The sequence below is a fragment of the Pangasianodon hypophthalmus genome, chromosome 22 (genome assembly GCF_027358585.1).
Source record: "Pangasianodon hypophthalmus isolate fPanHyp1 chromosome 22, fPanHyp1.pri, whole genome shotgun sequence".
In the NCBI taxonomy this organism is placed as follows: Eukaryota; Metazoa; Chordata; class Actinopteri; order Siluriformes; family Pangasiidae; genus Pangasianodon; species Pangasianodon hypophthalmus.
In genome coordinates this window covers 11,732,260-11,752,704 of record NC_069731.1, presented here as the reverse complement: position 1 = coordinate 11,752,704, position 20,445 = coordinate 11,732,260, and the positions used below count along the sequence as shown (strand labels likewise).

The window sequence follows — 20,445 nt, the reverse complement described above, 5'->3', positions numbered from 1 at the left end:
TAATGTAATTTCCAGTTACTAAATAAAACTCTAATGTGCTGCCTAACAGTAAGCTCAGCCTTCCACTCAGGAACAGCAACAGCCTGTTTACTATAGCTACCGTTATGCTCTTATCTAGGACAAAACAACGCTATGTGAGCTCTCCAAGTAGACCTCTAGTGTTGATCTGCACCAAACCACAGCTTGAAAAGCCTACAGTTGAACATAAGATTGTTAAAGCGCCAGATTTCACAAGGTGTCCATGCCTTCTCACCAAGCAGGACCTCAGCCACACGCTGCTTCATTCACTGGAGCTGCCTCGCCTTATGAACACCTCCCAATTAAATCCCACTGTTTATCCAAACCCCAACACCGAGAACAACCTCGTCACCGGAATAAAGGATCAAACTTGAAAATTAACCATACCTTGACGTGTAAATGTGCGAGAGACGTTTAGAAGTCCAGTTCCGACGCCTAAGCTTCGGGAAGACTGATTTACTTCTCTCTCTTAGCTGTCTAACTGCTATTTCCGGGTTGGTGAAACGTCATCGCACTATCATGAACAGGTTCAAAAGCAACGAGCCATTAAAAAGCATAACAGTAAAGTCTCTTTCTCGCTCTCTCTCTCTCTCTATCTCTCTCTCTCTCTATCAGGCACTGACTACGACTGTTTACAGTAAATAAGGTCTCGTGCTGAATATCTGCTCAACTGTCCTGCTGCTGGCGTTCATAGCAAACACACGCATGATGGTCTACTACCCCCTGTGGTTTAAACGAGCAATTGCGCGAACGCCACACCTGATAAGTCCCGTTATGTAGAGCCGTGTTTCCCAAGCGTGCTCCTGGAGTGCGCATGCGCCGCACAGGTTACTTTCCCCCAACTTTTAACGCGCACATTTGGGTTTCAGGAAGGTTTGGTAACGAGCTAGGTCTTCTATGGTAGGTATACAAGCAACATCGTGGACGTGTGTTGGGAGGAGGGTAAAACGCTAATATGTGCAGGCAAGGGGTACTCCAGGACCAGGGCTGGGAGCCTGTGCACTATTAATACAGGCTCGGGAATAGTTCATTGGTCAGCGGTTTAAAATGCAGCCTAAAAGGTGGAATTAGGGCGCGCAATCCAGCGGATGGGCGTGTCTTTTTTTGACAGACTGGTTAATCAACGCGGATGTAAACGCACCTGAGCTGCATTATAGTGCTCTATTTAATCGAAGCGTTAGGTTTGTTCCGTTTAACACTTTTGGTGTAGTTCAAGGAAACGCTCAACCAAGTTAACGGCTTAATTTGCTCTCGTAACTGAATAAACTCGGAGATGGGGAAAGAGAAAATCCACATCAATCTGGTCATCATTGGTCATGTTGATAGTGGGAAATCAACCACCACTGGCCATCTTGTTTATAAATGTGGTGGTGTTGACCCAAGAACCCTGGAGAAATATGAGAAGGCTGCAGCCCAGGTTGGTGCCTGTATGTTGGTAAATTTCTCAGTCTTTTTTTTTTTTTTTTTTTTTTTAAACCTCATTTTCTCAACGTGAATTATGACTCTTTTTTTTTTTTTTTTTTTTTTTTTTATTTCCAGATGGGGAAGGGTTCCTTCAAGTATGCATGGGTCTTTGACAAACTTAAGGCAGAAAGAGAGCGTGGCATCACCATTGATATTTCCTTGTTGAAGTTCAACACTCAGAAGTATGTGTTCACAATAATTGATGCACCTGGTCACCGTGACTTCATTAAGAACATGATTACAGGAACCTCGCAGGTAATGAGTGTTGCTAATCCCAGAAATGTTACAGGATGTAGACTTACAGATTTAAGTGATATGATGTTAAATGGTTTTTAATTCATCTGTAGGCTGATGCTGCTCTGCTGGTTGTCTCTGCAGCAAAGGGTGAGTTTGAGGCAGGTATATCCCGCAATGGTCAGACAAGGGAGCATGTCTTGCTAGCCTACACACTAGGAGTCAAGCAGCTTGTAGTCTGTGTCAACAAAATGGACCTCACTGAGCCACCGTTCAGCCAGAAACGTTATGAGGAGGTAGTGAAAAATGTAACTGTTTTTATCAAAAAGATTGGTTATGACCCAACTGCAGTGCCCTTTGTTCCCCTATCTGGTTGGGGTGGTGACAACATGCTTGCACCTTCCCAGAAGGTAAGCCAGTTTTTCTCTTCAAATCCAAAGTTCTTAAACATGGTATTTGTTTCCTCAGTGTAAGGGCTGTAGGTAACTGTGTACTGAACACTTTCTGCTAGATGTCTTGGTTTAAAGGATGGAAGATCAAGAGGAAGGATGGCTTTTCAAGTGGCAAGACACTGTTGGAAGTGCTGGACTCCTTGTATCCACCAGTTCGCACTGCCAACAAACCACTTCGTCTACCACTTCAGGATGTCTATAAAATTGGAGGTTGTGCTTATGATCTAATCACTCATTTCTTGCACTAAATGTTTGGGACCTGGTTGGTTAGAGTGAGCCTAAGGTTTGTGGTTTATTCACTTTTACTCTTTTGACTAGGAGTTGGCACAGTTCCTGTGGGCAAAATTGAAACTGGAATTCTGAAGCCTGGGATGGTTCTGACCTTCTCACCAGCTAAGCTGACTGCAGAGGTTAAATCCATTGAGATGCATCACCAGGGGCTGCAGACAGCCCTGCCTGGGCACAATGTGGGCTTCAACATCAAGAATGTGGCAGTCAAGAACTTGAGACGTGGAGATGTAGCTGGTAATGCCCAGCAAGACCCACCATCTGATGTTAACAGCTTTATTGCTCAGGTAACATATACAAAGATATCCAGATATTACCAATAAGCTCTGGCAGGCTCTGTAAAATCACTTGAACTGAATCAGACTTGACCTTTTTATAGTGGTTAAAGTTGATCTGTTCTTTAATGCTAAAGTCTTCACTCCCAGCCAAAAGCACATGCTCTCTACAGTAGTTGTTCTAATGTCTCATCTGGATGTTTTGGAATTTGGAAAGGGCATATGTGGTCAATGATTGGGCACTAATGTATCCTCTTCCCACAGGTTATTATTCTCAATCACCCTGGCAAAATCAAAAGTGGCTACTCTCCAGTGCTAGACTGCCATACAACCCATGTCACATGTAGCTTTGCAGAGCTGCAGGAGAAGCTTGATCGTCACACAGGGAGGAAACTGGAAGACTTGCCGCCTTTCTTGGTCTCTGGAGATGCTGCCACAGTCAAATTTGTTCCTATCAAACCCCTCTGTGTAGAAAGCTTCTTCAGCTATCCACCTTTAGGTAAGGTCTGGTCATTTTGCACTAGCTCGCCACCTGCAGATCTAACCTGGATGCAACACCTGATGTGTCCTTAGTCTTTTATTAGATTTGCTATAAGGTAGCTTTCCAGAAGGGTTGGTAATTGGCTTTTTCATAAAATGTATTCCTCTGGGGATAGGGGCATTGAAGTTACATGCTGCTAGAATTCTCTTGTCATTTCAGGGAGGTTTGCTGCAAGGGACCTGAAGCAGACTGTTGCTGTTGGGGTGATCAAGACAGTTGAGAAGGTGGATCAAGCAAGAAAGACTGCACAAAAAGTTCAAGTAGTAAAATGAGTTGATCATTTATACCTTTTTATTGCATTCCTTTGTTTACCAGCAGTCTGGTATGTAAACCTTAAGAGGTTAAATTTGAGTTTGCTTTTTATTGTTGCACAAATCATTTGACTTGCAAGTGAAGCAGTTGCTTTTAGTTGAAGAGCAAGGTGGATTTATGCTGTGATGAAGTAACTGGAGACCCTGAACTGAGGGATTTTGTTGCTAGACTGCAAAATAAATTTGATTTGTCTTGTGTGCATTTCTGGTTTGCTTTTGTATAGGTATGCAACTTTGAAAGGATTTGATTAATGTAAAGAATAAGGCTGTTTAACATTTCATCCGGCACCTCTTAATTTTTTTGTTTAGAGGATGGTTTTTCTGTAACTGAAGTCACTTAATTGAACAATGCATCAAATGTGTTAAACTGTAGGCTTCAAGGGATGGTGGTAAGGGTGACTGGGGTTTTTTGGGGGGGGGGGTCATAGATACATGGTCTAGTGAAGGATGGTGTTATTAAAATTGGAAAGCTGCTCCAGGGTAAGCAGTGTGATCCAGTTCTGACTTTAGTACAGCATGCAACCTGTTATCATTAATTGACAGCATACACTTGTTTTAAGCCTTCCATCTGAAATGGCATTTTATTTAGTCTTTTAAAATTGATTACATTAACATGACAACTTGTCACTGATTGTTAGAGCTTGGTGAGGGGCAAGTAGCTTTGCCCTAGGCCTATGTTTGTTTCATTTGCTATAACCTGAGTGTCCCACTAACATCTGCCTGCTTTAAGTCTGACATGTTGGCAAGTTGCTGAGGATGGGGGTACCACCCAATTATCTATGGTGGTGCTTTATTATCTTGTATGGCCTTTGCCACAAACAGTTTATAATTCTTCAGTACATCACTTCTTTGAAGTCAACCAAAAATGAGCTTGTGCACAGAATGCTTCAAGTATCAGCCATATTAATATCTTCAATATGCATTGATAGAGGGTGAAATGGTGAGGGGACAGAAGGACCACAATGATTCTATCTTTAAAAAAGTGAAAAGTAAGACTGTGAAAAAAATCATAGATGGCAAAGATCCTTCAGAAAAGCAGAAAAGTCTAGCTCACTAGATGTGGTTGCTAATACACAGGACAAGGATACACAAGATTTAACCACATTAGGTGTGTACATATTAGAGGTTCCTTATGTCACACAAGCAAAATGAGGGAGTAATTTGAAATCACAAACCATGATAATTCCATCACTGGATGTGCTATAGTGGTATGTTAAGAGATGTGGAGGTTAAAAACAAGCAAGCCTGAACACTGTCAATGGTCACTACAGCCCATCACTCCGAGCGTGCCATTTCGGATACAATACCAACAATGATCAATGTGCATTAATACTTTACACTTCACTGTCTATACAGTACTGGCCCTGGGATGGACAGTTGGCAGGCAGAATACAAGTATACACATTTTACTTTCTTGCCACACTAACACAGGTTTGCATATTTACACACAACACTAACTCCTGTGTATATTTGTGTGCAGCCAACATCACTATGTACAGTTATCATATACAGAAACAGCTGAAGTGAAGGATGTGGCTAAACGCTGGGTGCAGTTTCAGCTGTGCTGAACAGGAATGGAAACACTGGTGAAGCTAGATACTCATCATTCACACTGCACCTCTGTGTTGGGAAGGAAGTTAATAAGAGGTTTCAATTTTTGCATCTTTTTGTGGTGCTTATTTTCTTGCTTTAAAAGTCCTGTGGAGGTTCCAACAGCTATTTACAGGTTTCTCTTTATAGGAGATGGGCAAGGTGGGAAGGCTGTGGGCCTCAGGTCAGTAATTGATGCGTCAGTCAGACAGGATATGGACAAAGGACATGGGGAAAACACCTTTTCTCTCCGGCTGTCCTTCTATATGTCCAATCTGAGGAGGAAAAAAAAAGAAGACAAAAATAGGTAAGATGTATGAAGTTTGACAAATAAATTTTGTCATTTTAATATTCCTGTTGGGACACACTGCTAAGAAAAACACTTCAATGTGCCATATTACAGTAGCTGCATATTAAAGAGGTCTGGTTCTTTAAACACACAGATAGTAGCACTTGTAACCCTGCCCCCCCTCCTAAAGTACAAGTATGCTCGCTGTGGCCCCAGCAACAGCCCAAAAGATGACGAGAAGCTCCAGATCACAAATTATAATTATAATTTATAATTCATGTCATTCATATTATTATGTAAATGGATAACTACAGCAGATTACCACTGAAATGTTATTTATGTGATGATTTACACTATATGGCCAAAAGTATGTGGACACCTGACCATCACACTCATATGTGCATGTTGTATGTCCCATTATAGAATTCGTTCCCCGCTTTGCTGTTATAATTACCTCCACTCTTCTAAGAAGGCTTTCCACTAGATTTTGGAGCATGGCTGTGGGGATTTGCCCATTCAACCCTAATAGCATTAGCGAGGTCAGGAACTGATGTCGGGCGAGGAGGCCTTGGGCGAAATCGGAGTTCTAATTCTTCCCAAAACTTTTCAGTGGGGTTGAGGTCAGGGCTCTGTGCAGGCCATTAGAGTTCTTCCACCCTAACCTTGGCAAACCATGTCTTCATGGACCTCACTTTGTGCACAGGGGTATTGTCATGCTGGAACATTTTTAGGCCCCTTAGTTCCAGTAAAGGGGAATTCTTAAAGCTTAGAGCATATAAAGACGTTCTTGTGTGCTTCGAACTTTGTTGCAACAGGAAGGCCCACATATGGGTGAGATGGTCAGGTGTCCCCATACTTTTGGCTATGTAGTGTGCAAGGCTGCACAATATTCAAGGCTGCACAATTAATCACTGACGTTCATATTATGCCACACAACTCAATGAAATTGGAATTACAACTTTTTGTCTTAGAATTGAGATCACGGTTCTCATGCATCCAAGAGTTAAAAGAAAGCCAGCAATATTAACTAATGGTTAAATATTTAGTTGTAGCAAAAGGCATGACTCAATCACCTCACATTCATTCATCTCATACATTTAGGCATGTGTTTACTAATTAGGGAATTAAATATTCAGTACATAATATTAAACATCAGTTTAACACAAAATTGTTCTTTCTCAAATGTTTGCATAATCCAAGCCAAACAAAAGATTTTTCTGGATGCCAGTCAACCGTAAATTACCAGGTGTGTGCACGGCACAGCTGCCTTGCATTTTGTGACGCTCACAAAACTCCATAAGAGGCAAAGGTCACACAGATGAAATGATGAGCGAAAGGCAAAAATATACTTTCTCAGAGATAGAAGTGAAAATTGTTTTGACTCATGTCTGTGCCAGTAAAAAAAAATTATATAAAAGCATAACACCACCTGAAATCATTGAGCCAAACTGAAACTGCTATGTTTAATTGTGGTTTTTTTTTGTTCAAAGCGAGTCTCTGTGATTCTCAGCCAGAAATCCCTCACACCCTCCCTAATGCCATGTTACAAAAGCAGGAGGGCATGTGCCCACAGGAAGCAAAAGGTCCGAAGCACACTAGAGAGTATAATAAAGTGTTGCACAGCATAAAAAGAAGATGCTGTGGCAAACAGAACCAACTTATACACCACCTGAGCCCTTCCTCCTTTTGCCTTTAATATGAAACGTCTAGGTTCACAAATGTCTCATTAAATTTGTGTGTGTAGCTGACAATGTTGGAGTAGGTACTCAAAAAAAGTAATCAATTACAAATTACTAATGACGTCTTTCAAAATGTAATGGTGATTACTTTAATCATTACTCACTACTTTACTCCCAAGTTACTCCCTAAAACCCATACTAACTAGAAAGTACAAGGATGACAGCTAATAGTCCTTTCAATGCTTCATTTAAGGAAAAAAAGAGAAGTAGTATTACTGTAAAAAGCAATTTGATTACTGTAATGTGCTACTATGTACTGCATTACCCCAACACTGGGAACTGAAATTCTTAAACTATTTAAACTTGAAAGCATGATCCATACTGTATATAAAACTGCAGTAACTCTTTGTAATTTCTACGATCTGAAGCTATAAGTCGAGGTTTACATTAGTTAGTCTTCTTATGCATACATTTATACACAAATTTATACTAGAAGCATGAGCAAGATACAAATGTTTTTTTTTTTTTCAAAATTACAAGATTTTCATGAATACTAAATTTCTCCTATGAATGATTTATGAATGAATCTGTTCGCACACAGCTTGACACATGAGGCAAATTGTTTCTCTCCTTTTTCTTCAGTATACTTCAGGTGTGTGTGTGAGGTTATGTGGTATTTCCATCTATGTTCATTAGTCACAGCAAATAAAGGGGAATAGTAGCACTCTGTTTTAAGCAACGGTTGCCCAAGTGCAAATGCTGCAGAACTGACTCTGGTCTTAAATCAAATTGCACTGAAATGAAAGCATTTTTAATTATTGTTTTTTGCAGCCCTACTACAAATTTGCCAACTTTTTTGGAAGACCAAAAATATATTCATAATTTAAGACGTTCTACTCACCCACCACTCTTGATCCTCCTCCCCAGTTACCACAATGACCTCACCCTCTACAAATGTAAGCTCGTCATCATTATCTGCCTGACAGTCGTAGATGGTCTTCACTCGCCGCAGTTTAATCTTACCCTAGATTCAAATAAAGAAAAGATTCATTATGCATGTCATACTTCCTATAGGTATGGCATTAGTTGCTATTTTGTTCTTTTCAGGAAAATATGCACTCCAGCAGTCTTGAAGAAAGTCAGGACAAATGGACTTGCGTTACATCACTTGATGTTACACTACACATTACACAGGTTTTAATAGTTCTTTAAAGCTGAGGCATTATAACACCAGCCACCTTGACTTGCCACTACAAGACATTAAAAAGGAATTATGGAAAATTGTCACTAACTCACTGTACTGATTTTCCTCGGAAGCGGTATTGGAGTTTCTGGGCCAGATGCCAGGCTCCCGTTGGTGTCTTCGGTGGTGTGGGTGAGCTGAGGTGATGGTTCAGCTTGTTGATTAGTGACCGGCATGTTGTAAGGCTCGGGTTTGTGAACCACCTCTCCAGGAGGGGGCTTGTGCGCAGGTTCAGGGACTCCATGTTTGGGGTTGGAGAGATCAGAAAGTAGTGGTTTGGGTGGGAGGTCTTTGAGTTGAGGTTTGGGTGGTAGGTCTCCCAGCTGAGGTTTGGGGGGCAGGTCAAAGATCTGTGGTTTTGGGGGTAGTTCTCCAGGTTTAGGTGGTAGTTCTGAGACCTGTGGTTTAGGATGGAGGTCCCCTGGCTGGGGTTTATCAGGTAAAGGGACTTTCTGAGGTGTGTCTGACCCCGGAGGAGACTTCTGAAACAACACTGGCTCTGGTGGCTGGCTGGGTTTGTCCACTGATGGGTGGTGAATTGTTTCTGTCTTACGCAGGACAACTAAGGACACAAGAAGGAAACATCAGTTTTCACCAAATATAACTGCAAACTGGAAATCTTTCAAGTCACAGAAGAAGTAACTTACACTTCTGAGGTAGTGTGGGAAGGACCCTTGGGCCAAGCGTAGCTTTAGTGGTACTCGACGCTGTGCTGAGGAACAGTCAAAACAACCCAACTGAGAGACTGATACAAAGTAATTTACAACCAAATGAATGGTTTATTCCTTATTCCACTCAAGAAAAGACTTTTAAATTGAGTCACTTAATAGACCTGAAATAAACAATACTAAATATTTATTCTTGTAGAACCTTATATATGATGCCTAAGAGCTGGTTCTATTCTATTGAAATGCTAGGAAAGATCATTGTGTGGAACCATATTTCCACCTGTCCACATGGCCTTATCTGCTTTGCATGTCTAAACAATGGCTGGTGACAGAAAGTTATTTAAATACATTCAACCTAAAAAGCAAAGCACAAATACAGTAAGGTCCATTAGTATTTGGACTTAGAATCAACTCCAGACCTTTTATCTCCTTAATCTGTCATGAAATAATGAGGAAACAGGCCACATCTGGCCATTAAACTGCTTATCAGCCAATTGTCCAATTACTTTCGAGCCTGTGAAAATGGAAGTACTATGTGAAAAAAAAGGCTGTAATTCCTAAAACAGTAATGCTATATATAAGGTGTTAAACCACCTTGAATTAAAACTAAAAGTCTACACTTCTTGACTGCTTCATTTCAAATCCATTGTGGTGGTGTACAGAGGCAAATTTCGAAAATTGTGTCACTGTCCAAATACTTATGGACCTGACTGTATATCTTTACTGTCTTGTGTGACCTTTCCAATGCAAATTAACTGTGCTCATTCTCTACCTGCACCACAAAGGCATTAACAGTTCAGCTACACGAGTGGTTTCACAGGAGGCTAGAGTGAAATAGAGCCTAGGAATTACAAGCTTAAAACCCCAGTTAAAACTCCAATTAAATTTCCTGTTTCTTTAGACAGATTGTCAGAAGATGTGATGCCATCAATGATTTTATTTCTAAACAGATTGCAGCAAAAATGTCAAGAATTTGAACTTGCTTCAGAGTGGCTCTATTTTATTTATGTACCTAATGTAACCTGAACCATATGACATCATTCAACTCAGAAACATTCTGACTGAGGCCCTAAATCACTTGTATAGTCAATTTACCTCTGTTGTTGTAGTATGCCTTCAAATCGGTTTGTTATGGGAGACATTTTATTGATTGGAGGAGGTGTGGAGTCACTTCCTAAAATTATAGGGTACATATCAACAAAATATAATAATAATAATAATAATAATAATAATAATAATAATAATAATAATAAATGTTTTCATTTCACTCATCTCAAACCTGTCACTCAAGCACAACAGAACATCAAATATAAAGGCAAAAGGCCTGGTTTATACTTCTGCATTGATGCGTATTTGCACATTTGCATGTGTATTTGCACAGTTGCATCTAGAAAGCTAACTGTGCATAAGGTGCTGTGTGTCAACCTGCCTACAGGTGAATGCTGACTGGTTGGCAGTGAGATCTGTTTGGTTGAGTCCCCAGAAATGTGACAGTTCTTTCAGGTTTATCAAAGGTTTCAGAGTAATATTTTTTTCAAATACATCTCAAGGGTAAACAATAAAATTTTCCCTCATTTCATCCATCTTCTGTATGCTGAAACATAAACGACCGAGTCACACTGTTAGTTTCTCAGGCCTGTGTTTTATGTCAGTCATACGTCGGATATGATCACATCACTGCATAATGGATTTATTTACAGAAACTGCAATCATCTTATTGTGCCATGTGCAGGGGTTGAAGTGGAATTTAAAAGGTGATGATCGGGGAGGAGGTTACAGTTTTAATTTGCTATCCACATATAGAAAAAATATTACAGAATTGTTACAAATTGAAAAATATAACAGCAGCATGACAGCTCAATGTCTGTGCCGTAGAGGAGTGGGGGGGTTACTGCTGTAAATCAGTTGGGACATCAATTGGAATTGCATGGAAGGCAAATTAAACAATGCAATACAGTACAGTGTTTTTTATTTCAATTAATTCACTTGGCTAGCATTGTGCCTCTAGCATCAAATCTGTGTTTACCAGATCAGATTATGGATGATGGATAAGGTAGTTAGCTAACCTAATCACCAAACCAACAAATTTGAACTTTATTTCTCAATTAAAGGTCAGATTTAATTAAGATATAATTCATCAATTAAAAAAAAAACATTCATGTATACTCCTCATTGGAATAGAGGACAATTCGAATTAAATTTCTATCTAATCTACCTATACTGGATAATGATGGATAATGATTTTAATAATCTTTTAAACAGAAGAATAGCAGCCATGCAAAATCTGTTGTGTTTGATTACTTTCATATCTGCATGTGCATTCTGCGCAGGTATGTTTTGGGTCACAATGCACTCCTTGCAGAATAAAAGGTTGTGTAAGAAATCACAGTTAATGTTTCAGATCTGAATATATTTAAAATAACTGTGAGGTTGAATTGGCCTCAAACTAACATTTCAAGGCAGAGGCAACATTGACATTTAGTGAGGATGGAGAACTTGCACATGGAAAAAAGAGGAAAAACTTGGATAAAACCTTTATTTCTTTTTTTCCAAGTGCAACATGGAACACATTTTTTTGTTGCTAATTTTCATTTATATTAGTGCATATAAGAAATTTCCTTCTAATCTAATTTCATGGCTTTGATAGTTTTGAAATTCAACTGGCACTTTAAAATACAGGCCTGGGTTTTGTTATTATTTCTGTTAGTGCATATAAGAAATATGCCTTTCAAGACGACAGTCAATTGTGAGGGCCTTGATGGTTTTATTGGAACTCTGTTGTTCACAGGAGAGAATCTGTGTCCAAGTTTTAAAAAAAATGCTATTAAACATTACAATAACTGCTACATCTACATTAATTCCATGATTTTACATTTAAATATCCATTATTACAAGCTTCTGTCTTAAGAAGAAAAAATCGCAATTAATCACAGCAAAATGTGCGATTAAATAGTTAATTTTTTTTTAATCGATTGACAGCCCTAATTTAAACACTAGTTTAAATTAAGTGCATCAGTGCTGGAACCAAGTAAAAATGGTTCAGAAATGCTTTCATTGAGAACTGACTTGGTCCCCCCACTGCGTGGACACGCTCACATTATGTGTAAGTATGAAGACTTCACCCTGCACAAGTGTCACCACATGATGCCCCAATGTGCTCAAAGATACGCAATTGCAGAAGTATAATTCAGTCCTAAAGTTGCAGGAATTGCAGAGCCAGGCAATGGTCCAAGAGACATGATCACCTCTAATTTTCCAAATTAAGCTATGTACAGTGGTTATAAAAATAGCAGGTTTTTGTGATGTAAAAAAAAAAAAATTAAACCAAGATAAATCATGTCAGATCTTTTTCCACCATTAATGTGAAAGAGCAACCAAGAAAACAAACAAAGTGAAAAACAAACAAATGTTTTAGGGGAAAAAGGAAAAAGAAAAACATCTTGGTTTCATGCAACTGCTGAAGCCATGGTCTGTAAAGCCTGTACAGGATCTCACTGTCAAAAAGTATCAATCAGGAGAGACGTTCCAAAACATCAGATGTACCATGAAACCATCGTCAACAAGTGGAGAAAATGGGGCAGCACAGTGATAATAAGTCCAAGGTAGAATTTTATGGGCATAATTCGAAAAGAAATGTTTGGTGAGAAAGAAGAAAAAAAAAAAAAAAAAAAAAAGCTTATCAGGCAAGAATACCATACCCACGGTGATGCACGTTGGTGGCAGCTTGCTATGGGGCTGCTTCTACACATCTAGATGCAAATATCAGTATATGATAGCTGAAATTTTGATGTCATCTCATATACATCTTTTAATTTCAAACCCAAACCAAATGTCGTCAGTGTATAGCAAAAAGAAAAGAACTGGCATTCCTATACTTGCGAAGGGAACTGTACATTAAAGGTGGAAAAAATCCTATATGATTTATTTATTTATTTATTTATTTTAAATCACAAAAACCTGCAATTTTAACAGGGGTATACAGACTTTTTATATCCATCATACTCTCTATGAAATCACTTTTATTTTTTTTGTTTTTTTAAACATAAAAACTATGACCATGCCTGGCCTTATCAGTTACAGAAAATCTTCATCATCATGCAAAGTGCTGAAAGTGAGATCAGCAGGGTGGGGTCAGGTGAAGACTAGTTAGTCTGAGCCTTCCATTAGCCAAGTTGTGCTTTGAAAGAATTGTTCGTCATTCAAAGAACAGTCCAGTCACATGAGCATGTGAACCTTTCTATTAAGCTATCTTTTGCGTCTTTAATGTTTGTTGACACAGTACTGTGGAGCTGAGACGTATCATAGCCATATATGCCTAACTTAGAAACCAAACAAAAAGTGCTAGATCTATACTGACTCATATAATGATTAAAACATAGCAATCAAATGGTTAAATCATAAACACAGAAATCAAACATCATAAACAAGTGGACATGAATAAGGTCATGAATAAGAACATGTAGTGAATTAACCAGGGTCCCATTCCTCATATCTGGTTCATCCAAGCCAAGTATGATTAATTATTAATACAGTTTCTCAAATGCTATAACACTGTATTTCTATTGAACCCTGCCTCTGACATAAAACGTACGTGTCACTTCAACCAGACAGCTGAATTTTCTTGTACGTGTAAAGAAATGAAGAGCTACAGGAAGCTATTCCTAGCTGTAATGTAGGTAAGTCAATTCTTAAGCAGAATGTCCATTTACTGTTAGCTTAAAATTAATTTGTAAATGAGATAAGCAGAACAATGATACATAAACAAACAAACTGTTACAGCACAAAAATGAAAACTGCATATTGCCCAACCACTGGGGAAAAATATATTTTATATATATTGCAAAATTCAGAAAAAAGGTTAAGGTGGGGCTGAGGTTAGGGGTGCTAGTTTTTCTCATGACTTCACTGGAAATCCAACAAAATTCCCCTCACTCTTCAAAATTCTTATACATTTTATATGAGTTGGAAGGTTATTCTTTTTTTTTTCCCTCAACAGGAGAGTACTTAAAATGTTGGCAAATATCTAGCAACGCTTCCAACTGCTAACGATGCTAAATCAAGTTAGCCTTTAAAACTAGCCTGTAAAACTAAACATTGGCATGGGTGTTTGCGTAAGGTTTGACTGTAATTTTGATGGGAATCATTATACATAAACCTGCACTGTCATGTCTATCCTGTGACTGTTCACAGGGTAAAGTGAGTGATGAAGGGCTAAAGCTAACAATTATTTTGTGTTCTTCCTCTGACTAATTTTGAATTATTATTTGGATGACTGCATTTCCTATCATAGTCATATTAAGTTATATAAGAAGGGTATTGGGGTATGATGATGGGAGATTTAGATGTTAATGTTAGGTGTTACAGAATCATCTCACATTGTCACCTTGGATTAAACTCAATATCATCTGGCTAACATGTTAAGCCTAGCAGGAGGAATGGAGCCCTTGGTTTTAGCTGGAGTGGTGGGCATAGACCTGCAAGAGCGCACCTTTACACACAGGTGAGTGTGAGAGTGGGGTGGGGGGGTCTGACAGCGTGCGTTTGTGGCCAGGGGGAGGGGGCGGGGGTCTCTTCTTGGATAGTGTGGAGCTGCTGTTAGCAGGGATCTGGGAGCCAGGGGAGAGAGGGGAGGATGACGACGATGGCAGGGCTAGAACGAGGGTAAACAAACACAAACAAGAACACAAAAAACAAAATCATAATATCATGCAATGAGATCATGGGTAAGAGCAATGACTGGTACTGATCTTTTACTGTTCTGATAAATAGAAAGAGGGGAACGAAGGAGGAGAGGAGACTGAATGAGGTAGTCAAAATGGTCAGGGAAAAAGAGAAGCCATGGTCAAGTTCAGCTACAGCTGCACAGCTAATTGTATTTTAAACAATTCAAAAACAACAATAATAATAATAATTTAACATTTATGTTTCATTTAACATTATGTTTTTGGCATACAAAATTTAACATTATTGACTGTGATATTGGTAAGTCTAGCTAAAGCTAGCCAACTGAATAACATTAAATATCTGTTTTTATTGATTCTGGTGTAGTAAAACCTGATTTCCTCATTCCACCTTCTGTACTGGTGTACTGGTGTTTAGATTTAGTATTTAACAGATTCATTCAGTACAGGTGAATAAGGGGCAGTCACATTTTACTAACACAGCACTGTAGAATTCTCAAATCTCATTGGTCAGAAGCTGCTGAATCATTTTCTATATCAGCAATTCTGACAACAGTTCCAACTGTAAGACAAATCACAGGTTTATACTGCCATGCTTATTCTAATGTTATTGTTTCTATAGTAACAGTTAATTTATAGAGATTTGTAAGACAGACAATTTACATAATATATGTCTAGGAATAAATAGATCAAAAAAGTGTTGTTATTTAACATAGCATAATAATATTTTTTGGGTAATGAGTCATTTATTTAACATTATTTAATTTAACATTTATTTAGGGAACGATTCTCCCTGAGATGAGATGAGGAAGAAACCTTAAGAGGAACCTGACTCAAAAAGGAATCCGTCCCTTTCTGGGTTACCCTGGATAGTTCAATTATGAGTCATTACTCTTCCACAACTGTATGCTATAAAGTCAAACAGTACTGAGTGTGCTGAAAGGATCTTTATTAAGAGCATCAGAGTCTTTTATGATTTCAGAAGAAGATTTTATAAGTGATAACTTGTTGCAGATGTTCCACAACATTAAATAAAACTATAAATGTATAAAACGAATGACATGTCATTCGTTAATAAATGAAAAAATTTTAATCATTCACAGATTGCAGTGGTATAACATGTACATTACATGTACAACGTGAAAGGCTTTTTTACAGACACCCTAAAGACGGCTGTGGATGATCCTCCTCGGATAGCCGAAAGACAGCAACTGCTAAGAACAGTTTATACTCAAGTCTCAATCACTGAACAGTTGATAAATTCAGTTTGATACAAGAGACTTAAAGTTAAAAATGCTCATACTCAAGTTCTTTTTAACACTTAGCACTCTTTGACTGTATACAGTAGTGCTCAGTTATAGAAGAGAAATGATTTATAATTGTACTTTCTGTTGTCAGCCAGATGAGGATGGGTTCCGTTTTGAGTCTAGTTCCTCTCAAGGTTTCTTCCTCGTTACCTGATGGAGTTTTTCCTTGCCACCGTCACCTCTGGCTTTCTCATTAGGGATTATTTTAAATGTAAATTTTACATCGATTGGGGAGGGTTGCGTCAGGAAGGGCATCCGGCATTAAAAAAAAAAAAAAAAAAAAAAAAAAAGCCTGTGTCAAATCAAATATGCGGACCAATGATCTGTTGTGGCAACCACTAACGGGAGCAGCCAAAAGAACATCATCCAGATTTCTGTAAAGCTGCTTTGTGACAATGTCCATTGTTAAAAGCACTATATAAATAAAACTGAATTTAATTCATCACTAGCCATTATCTAGCAAGTTCAGCAGAATGCTCTACCTTGCAAGGCACAGACTGAGATGCATTTGGTAAGGCATTTTTTTCCATAAATACTCTATAGATTATGATTTAGAATTTAGACTTTATCTAAATTTTTTTTTGAAATCCTAATCTATGATGTTTACATTACACCAGCTCTCGTACCCCACTATGATTTCTGAAAGCAACATTTTTATACTGAACATGACCCAGAATGAAATAAGTGATGATAAGATGGTGATTAAAAGAAATTTTAAAGAACATGGCTGAAATTAGACTTTAAAAAAACAACCACAGAGGGGTTTGCAGTAGCTGTTTCATAATGAGGGAGATTTCCGGTTCATGTTGGAAGCAAACGAGTGAATCCAGAATCAGAGACAATGGAGACAGCAAGGAAGTGTAAATATGAGTGAAATTAAGTTAAGGAAATGCATTAGCAGAAATTGCTGGGCAAACATCTCCACAGCAAAACACAGACAGCATGGAACATTTAGACAGAAAGGTTTTCTAAAACTAAAACCAAACTTTCTCAAGGTACGTTAAGGCATTACACTAAAGCCAACAGTAAGATAATTTCTGTACTTTAACAGCCAATGAAAAGCTCAGTCCAAGATCATCTAGAAAAGATGAGCGATGGCTCAGGCAAAGCTGTGGTGAAACATTCCTGCAGCAACTGATCATGCAGTTAAACTGCAATGGAAAGAGACATGAAGCAAAACGTGTGTATTCAGGTCATTATTAGTGTCAGCATCATGTTAAGTAGCAAACAATGAGAATGGTCAGTCAATGTATAGTGAGGGGAAATAAGTACACGTGTACACTTGTGTTTTTCTTATTTATACCTCCAGTGGATATATCCACTTCAAATTTACACCCATAATGACTTTGTTGACATTGTACCTGTAAATATGAACAAAATGTATGTATGTATTCATAAGCATAAATGTATTCATAAAGCATAGAAACCCAATTCATGGACTACTGACTAACAGTTTTGTGTTAGTGTCTGAATACTTGTGTCAGAATACTTATTTCCCCTCTCTGTAAATGCTCAAACTACAGCAGCTCTGATTTCTAATCACAATGCTGTGTTAGTGGGTTAAACTCCAACTCATGTCACTAGAGGTACAGAATCAGGTCATATCAGGATTAAAAAGGATGAAAAAAAGGCAGATAGTCACTGATGTATGGCCGAGTGCTAGTCACAGTAGCATAGTGTGAATGAGAACCAAGGAATGCCAGAGGAGGAGCTGCGAGAGAGAGAGAGAGAGAGAGAGAGAGAGAGAGAGAGAGAGAGAGAGAGAAATGGAATTTTCATAGAGAGTGTCATTCATAAAGGCATGAACACAATATCAAAGAAAAAAGTCAAATAAAAAAAGCCATAGAAAAAGAGGATTTTTTTTATTTTAAAAAAAAATGTTGCATTCTATTATAAGTGACAGCAAAACATCAGCCCAGGTTTTTTTTTTTTTTTATTAAATAAATACTCTCCTGCCCCATACTGTTGTTCCAGTCTGTAACATTTAACCTGACACTATTTTGATGCACTCTGGCACTCTGACTTTCCCCCCCTGATGACACATTAACTATATATTTTCACTTCACTCAAAATGAAATGTTCTGAAGATGTGTATAATAAGCAGTGTTTACTCTGACTGAATCTCTCCATTTTCCTGTCTTTCCACCACTCTCACTGTCTCTCATCTCCTCCCACTTCCAGCCCTCCTTCTCTCTCACGCTCTCTTTGCTTCTCTTCTGTATAGACTAAAGCTATGGTTTTCTTGGGAGGAACACTTACCTGTTCTGTGTCTATACATGTATAGACATAACATGGTCTTACGGAAATTACTAAACCTAAATTCAAGCATTTAAGTTTTCAGTATACGAGGTTACTGAACACAGATGCTTCTTAATTCTTCTTGTAAAGACCTGTAGTGGCAAACAAATAATAAATAAAAAGTGGATTTAACTTGACATCAAATATCTGATCATATAGCTGCCTTCAGATGATAAGCATTTGCAGGTGATATGCATTTTGCTCACTGTGAGGTTGCAGAAGTGCTCCATCAAGACACGCTCACTGTACCTTAGCTTTTAAACCATTCACTAGTAATGCCACTTATTTGTGACCTATTGTACAGTTCTACCCCCTGTCATGTACAGCCTCCTCTGAAAATATTGGAACGACAAGGCCATTTTTTTTTTTTGGCTATACACTAAAGACATTTAGGTTTGAGATAAAAAGATGAACATGGAAAGACAGAATTTCAGTTTTAATTTCCTGACATGTACACCCAGATATGTTAAACAACTTAGAACATGGCACTTTTGGTGGCAGACCGCCCAATTTTTTGGTGAACAAAAGTATAGGAACAGATAGTCTTAAAGTAAATTAAATTGTATTGCTGCATGATGAAGTTCCTCCCAGTAAGACCGGATGCATTTCTCTGTAAAATGGCAGACAGATTGTTTCTGTAGACTTGAGGTACATCTTAGTGAGTCCATTCCAGAAGCAGCCATGCAAGTCCAAGCCATGACACTACCTCCACCATGTTTGATCGATGAACTTGTATGTTTCGGATCATGAGCAGATCCTTTCTTTCTCCACACTTTGGACTTCCCCTCACTTTGGTAGAGGTTAATCTTGGTTCCACAACTTTTATGAGTCACCTATTTTCTAAGCTATTTTCTAAACTGGCCTTCAGACTCTTACTGCTGAGGAGTGGTTTGCATCTTATCATATGGCCCCTATATTTCTGCTCTCAAAGTCTTCTTCAAACAGTGGATTGTGATTACTTCACTCCTGCCCTGTGGAGGTTGTTAGTGATGTCACTGACTGTTTTTTCTGGGGTTTTTTCATAGCTCTCACAAAGTTTGTCATCAACTGCAGCTGTTTTTCTTGTCTGACCTGTTTGATATCTAGTTGTCAATACACCAGTGGTTTCTTTCTTTTTCAGAACATTCCAAATTGTTGTCTTGGCTACGCCCAACACTTGATCAATTTCCCTCTTTTCTCATCTTCAAAATGGATTCCTTTTCTCCTATAGACAGCTCTCTGGTCTTCATGTGGGTTTATACTTTTTAACAAATGCAGTCTTCACAGGTAAAACCCGGGACTCAAACCAAGAGCAGACATTCAGAGCTATTAATTGTTTAATCAATCAATCAAACATGGCACACCTGACAACAAGAAACACCTGTTAGTCACATGCTCCAATATTTTTGATCACCTGAAAAATGGGTGGGTTAAAACAAAAGGTGCCATGTTCTAAGTTGTTTAGATAGATAGATAGATAGATAGATAGATAGATCACTATATTAATCCCAGAGGGAAATTCACACATTACAGCAGCAGCAGCAGCAAAAGAATAGAGTTTGCAATAAGAAATAATCAAAAGTAATAAATATATTCATTATAATATATTCATTATAAATATAGTTATATATTATAGATTATAAACAGTAGGAAAAATAAAGTAAATATAACTGTAAACACCAGTCGTCTGAGTAAATGTAAGTGACAACGCAAGCAGTAACAAGAGATATGCAGCAAGGTAGATATGATCAGCAGAGCATCCACAATAAGTTGTACAGTGCAACTATATAGTGCATTAGCAGCTATGCAGTAAATAGAATGCCACCAAGTGCAAAAATGCAAACAGATGTCCAACGAGCTTATTCAGAGCTTATTCAAGGAACAGGCTCTAATGCACAATGTGCTGGCACAGTGATGAACTGTTGTACAGGGTAATTGCTGTTGGTAAAAAAAAAAGACCTCCTGCACCATTCCTTGATAAAGCAGTACTGAAGGAGTCTGTCGCAGAATGTGCTCCGCTGTTTGACCAATAAATCACGGGGGGGATGTGATACATTTTCCAGGATGGACACTAGATTGTTTAGTGTCCTCTTTTCCATGACCACATCAGAACTGTCCAGGGAGCATC

General features: G+C 38.4%; 3 protein-coding genes across 9 annotated transcripts in view; 1 reads left to right on the top strand and 2 right to left on the bottom strand.

Moving 5' to 3' along the window:
* Positions 1–909, bottom strand: part of fam49bb (family with sequence similarity 49 member Bb) — a 65,932-nt gene extending 65,023 nt beyond the window's left edge. For 2 of the 4 annotated variants that reach the window (XM_053228080.1, XM_053228082.1), the window contains exon 1: positions 406–738. The gene's annotated coding sequence lies outside the window, so the exon portion shown is untranslated. Of the gene's footprint in view, positions 1–405; positions 739–777 lie in introns of those variants that run through there. The other 2 variants (XM_026937973.3, XM_053228081.1) reach the window with 2 other exon arrangements.
* A 296-nt stretch (positions 910–1,205) lies between these two features.
* eef1a1l3 (eukaryotic translation elongation factor 1 alpha 1, like 3) lies at positions 1,206–3,785 on the top strand. The gene is made up of 7 exons (XM_026937971.3): positions 1,206–1,435; positions 1,558–1,737; positions 1,830–2,126; positions 2,228–2,378; positions 2,487–2,743; positions 2,996–3,230; positions 3,432–3,785. The coding sequence occupies exons 1-7, from the start codon at positions 1,292–1,294 to the stop codon at positions 3,542–3,544; spliced, it is 1,377 nt and encodes a 458-aa protein (XP_026793772.1). The 5' UTR covers positions 1,206–1,291; the 3' UTR covers positions 3,545–3,785.
* Positions 3,786–4,137: 352 nt separating this feature from the next.
* The window catches only part of asap1b (ArfGAP with SH3 domain, ankyrin repeat and PH domain 1b), a 94,845-nt gene continuing 78,537 nt past the window's right edge, over positions 4,138–20,445 (bottom strand). For 2 of the 4 annotated variants that reach the window (XM_053228077.1, XM_053228079.1), the window contains 6 exons: positions 14,541–14,702; positions 10,148–10,226; positions 9,032–9,096; positions 8,438–8,946; positions 8,043–8,165; positions 4,138–5,448 (listed from right to left, as the gene is read on the bottom strand). In XM_053228077.1, coding sequence (XP_053084052.1) covers positions 5,374–5,448; positions 8,043–8,165; positions 8,438–8,946; positions 9,032–9,096; positions 10,148–10,226; positions 14,541–14,702 — 1,013 coding nt within the window. In that variant the 3' untranslated portion in view covers positions 4,138–5,373. Of the gene's footprint in view, positions 5,449–8,042; positions 8,166–8,437; positions 8,947–9,031; positions 9,097–10,147; positions 10,227–14,540; positions 14,703–17,682; positions 17,752–20,445 lie in introns of all 4 variants that reach the window. The other 2 variants (XM_053228076.1, XM_053228078.1) reach the window with 2 other exon arrangements.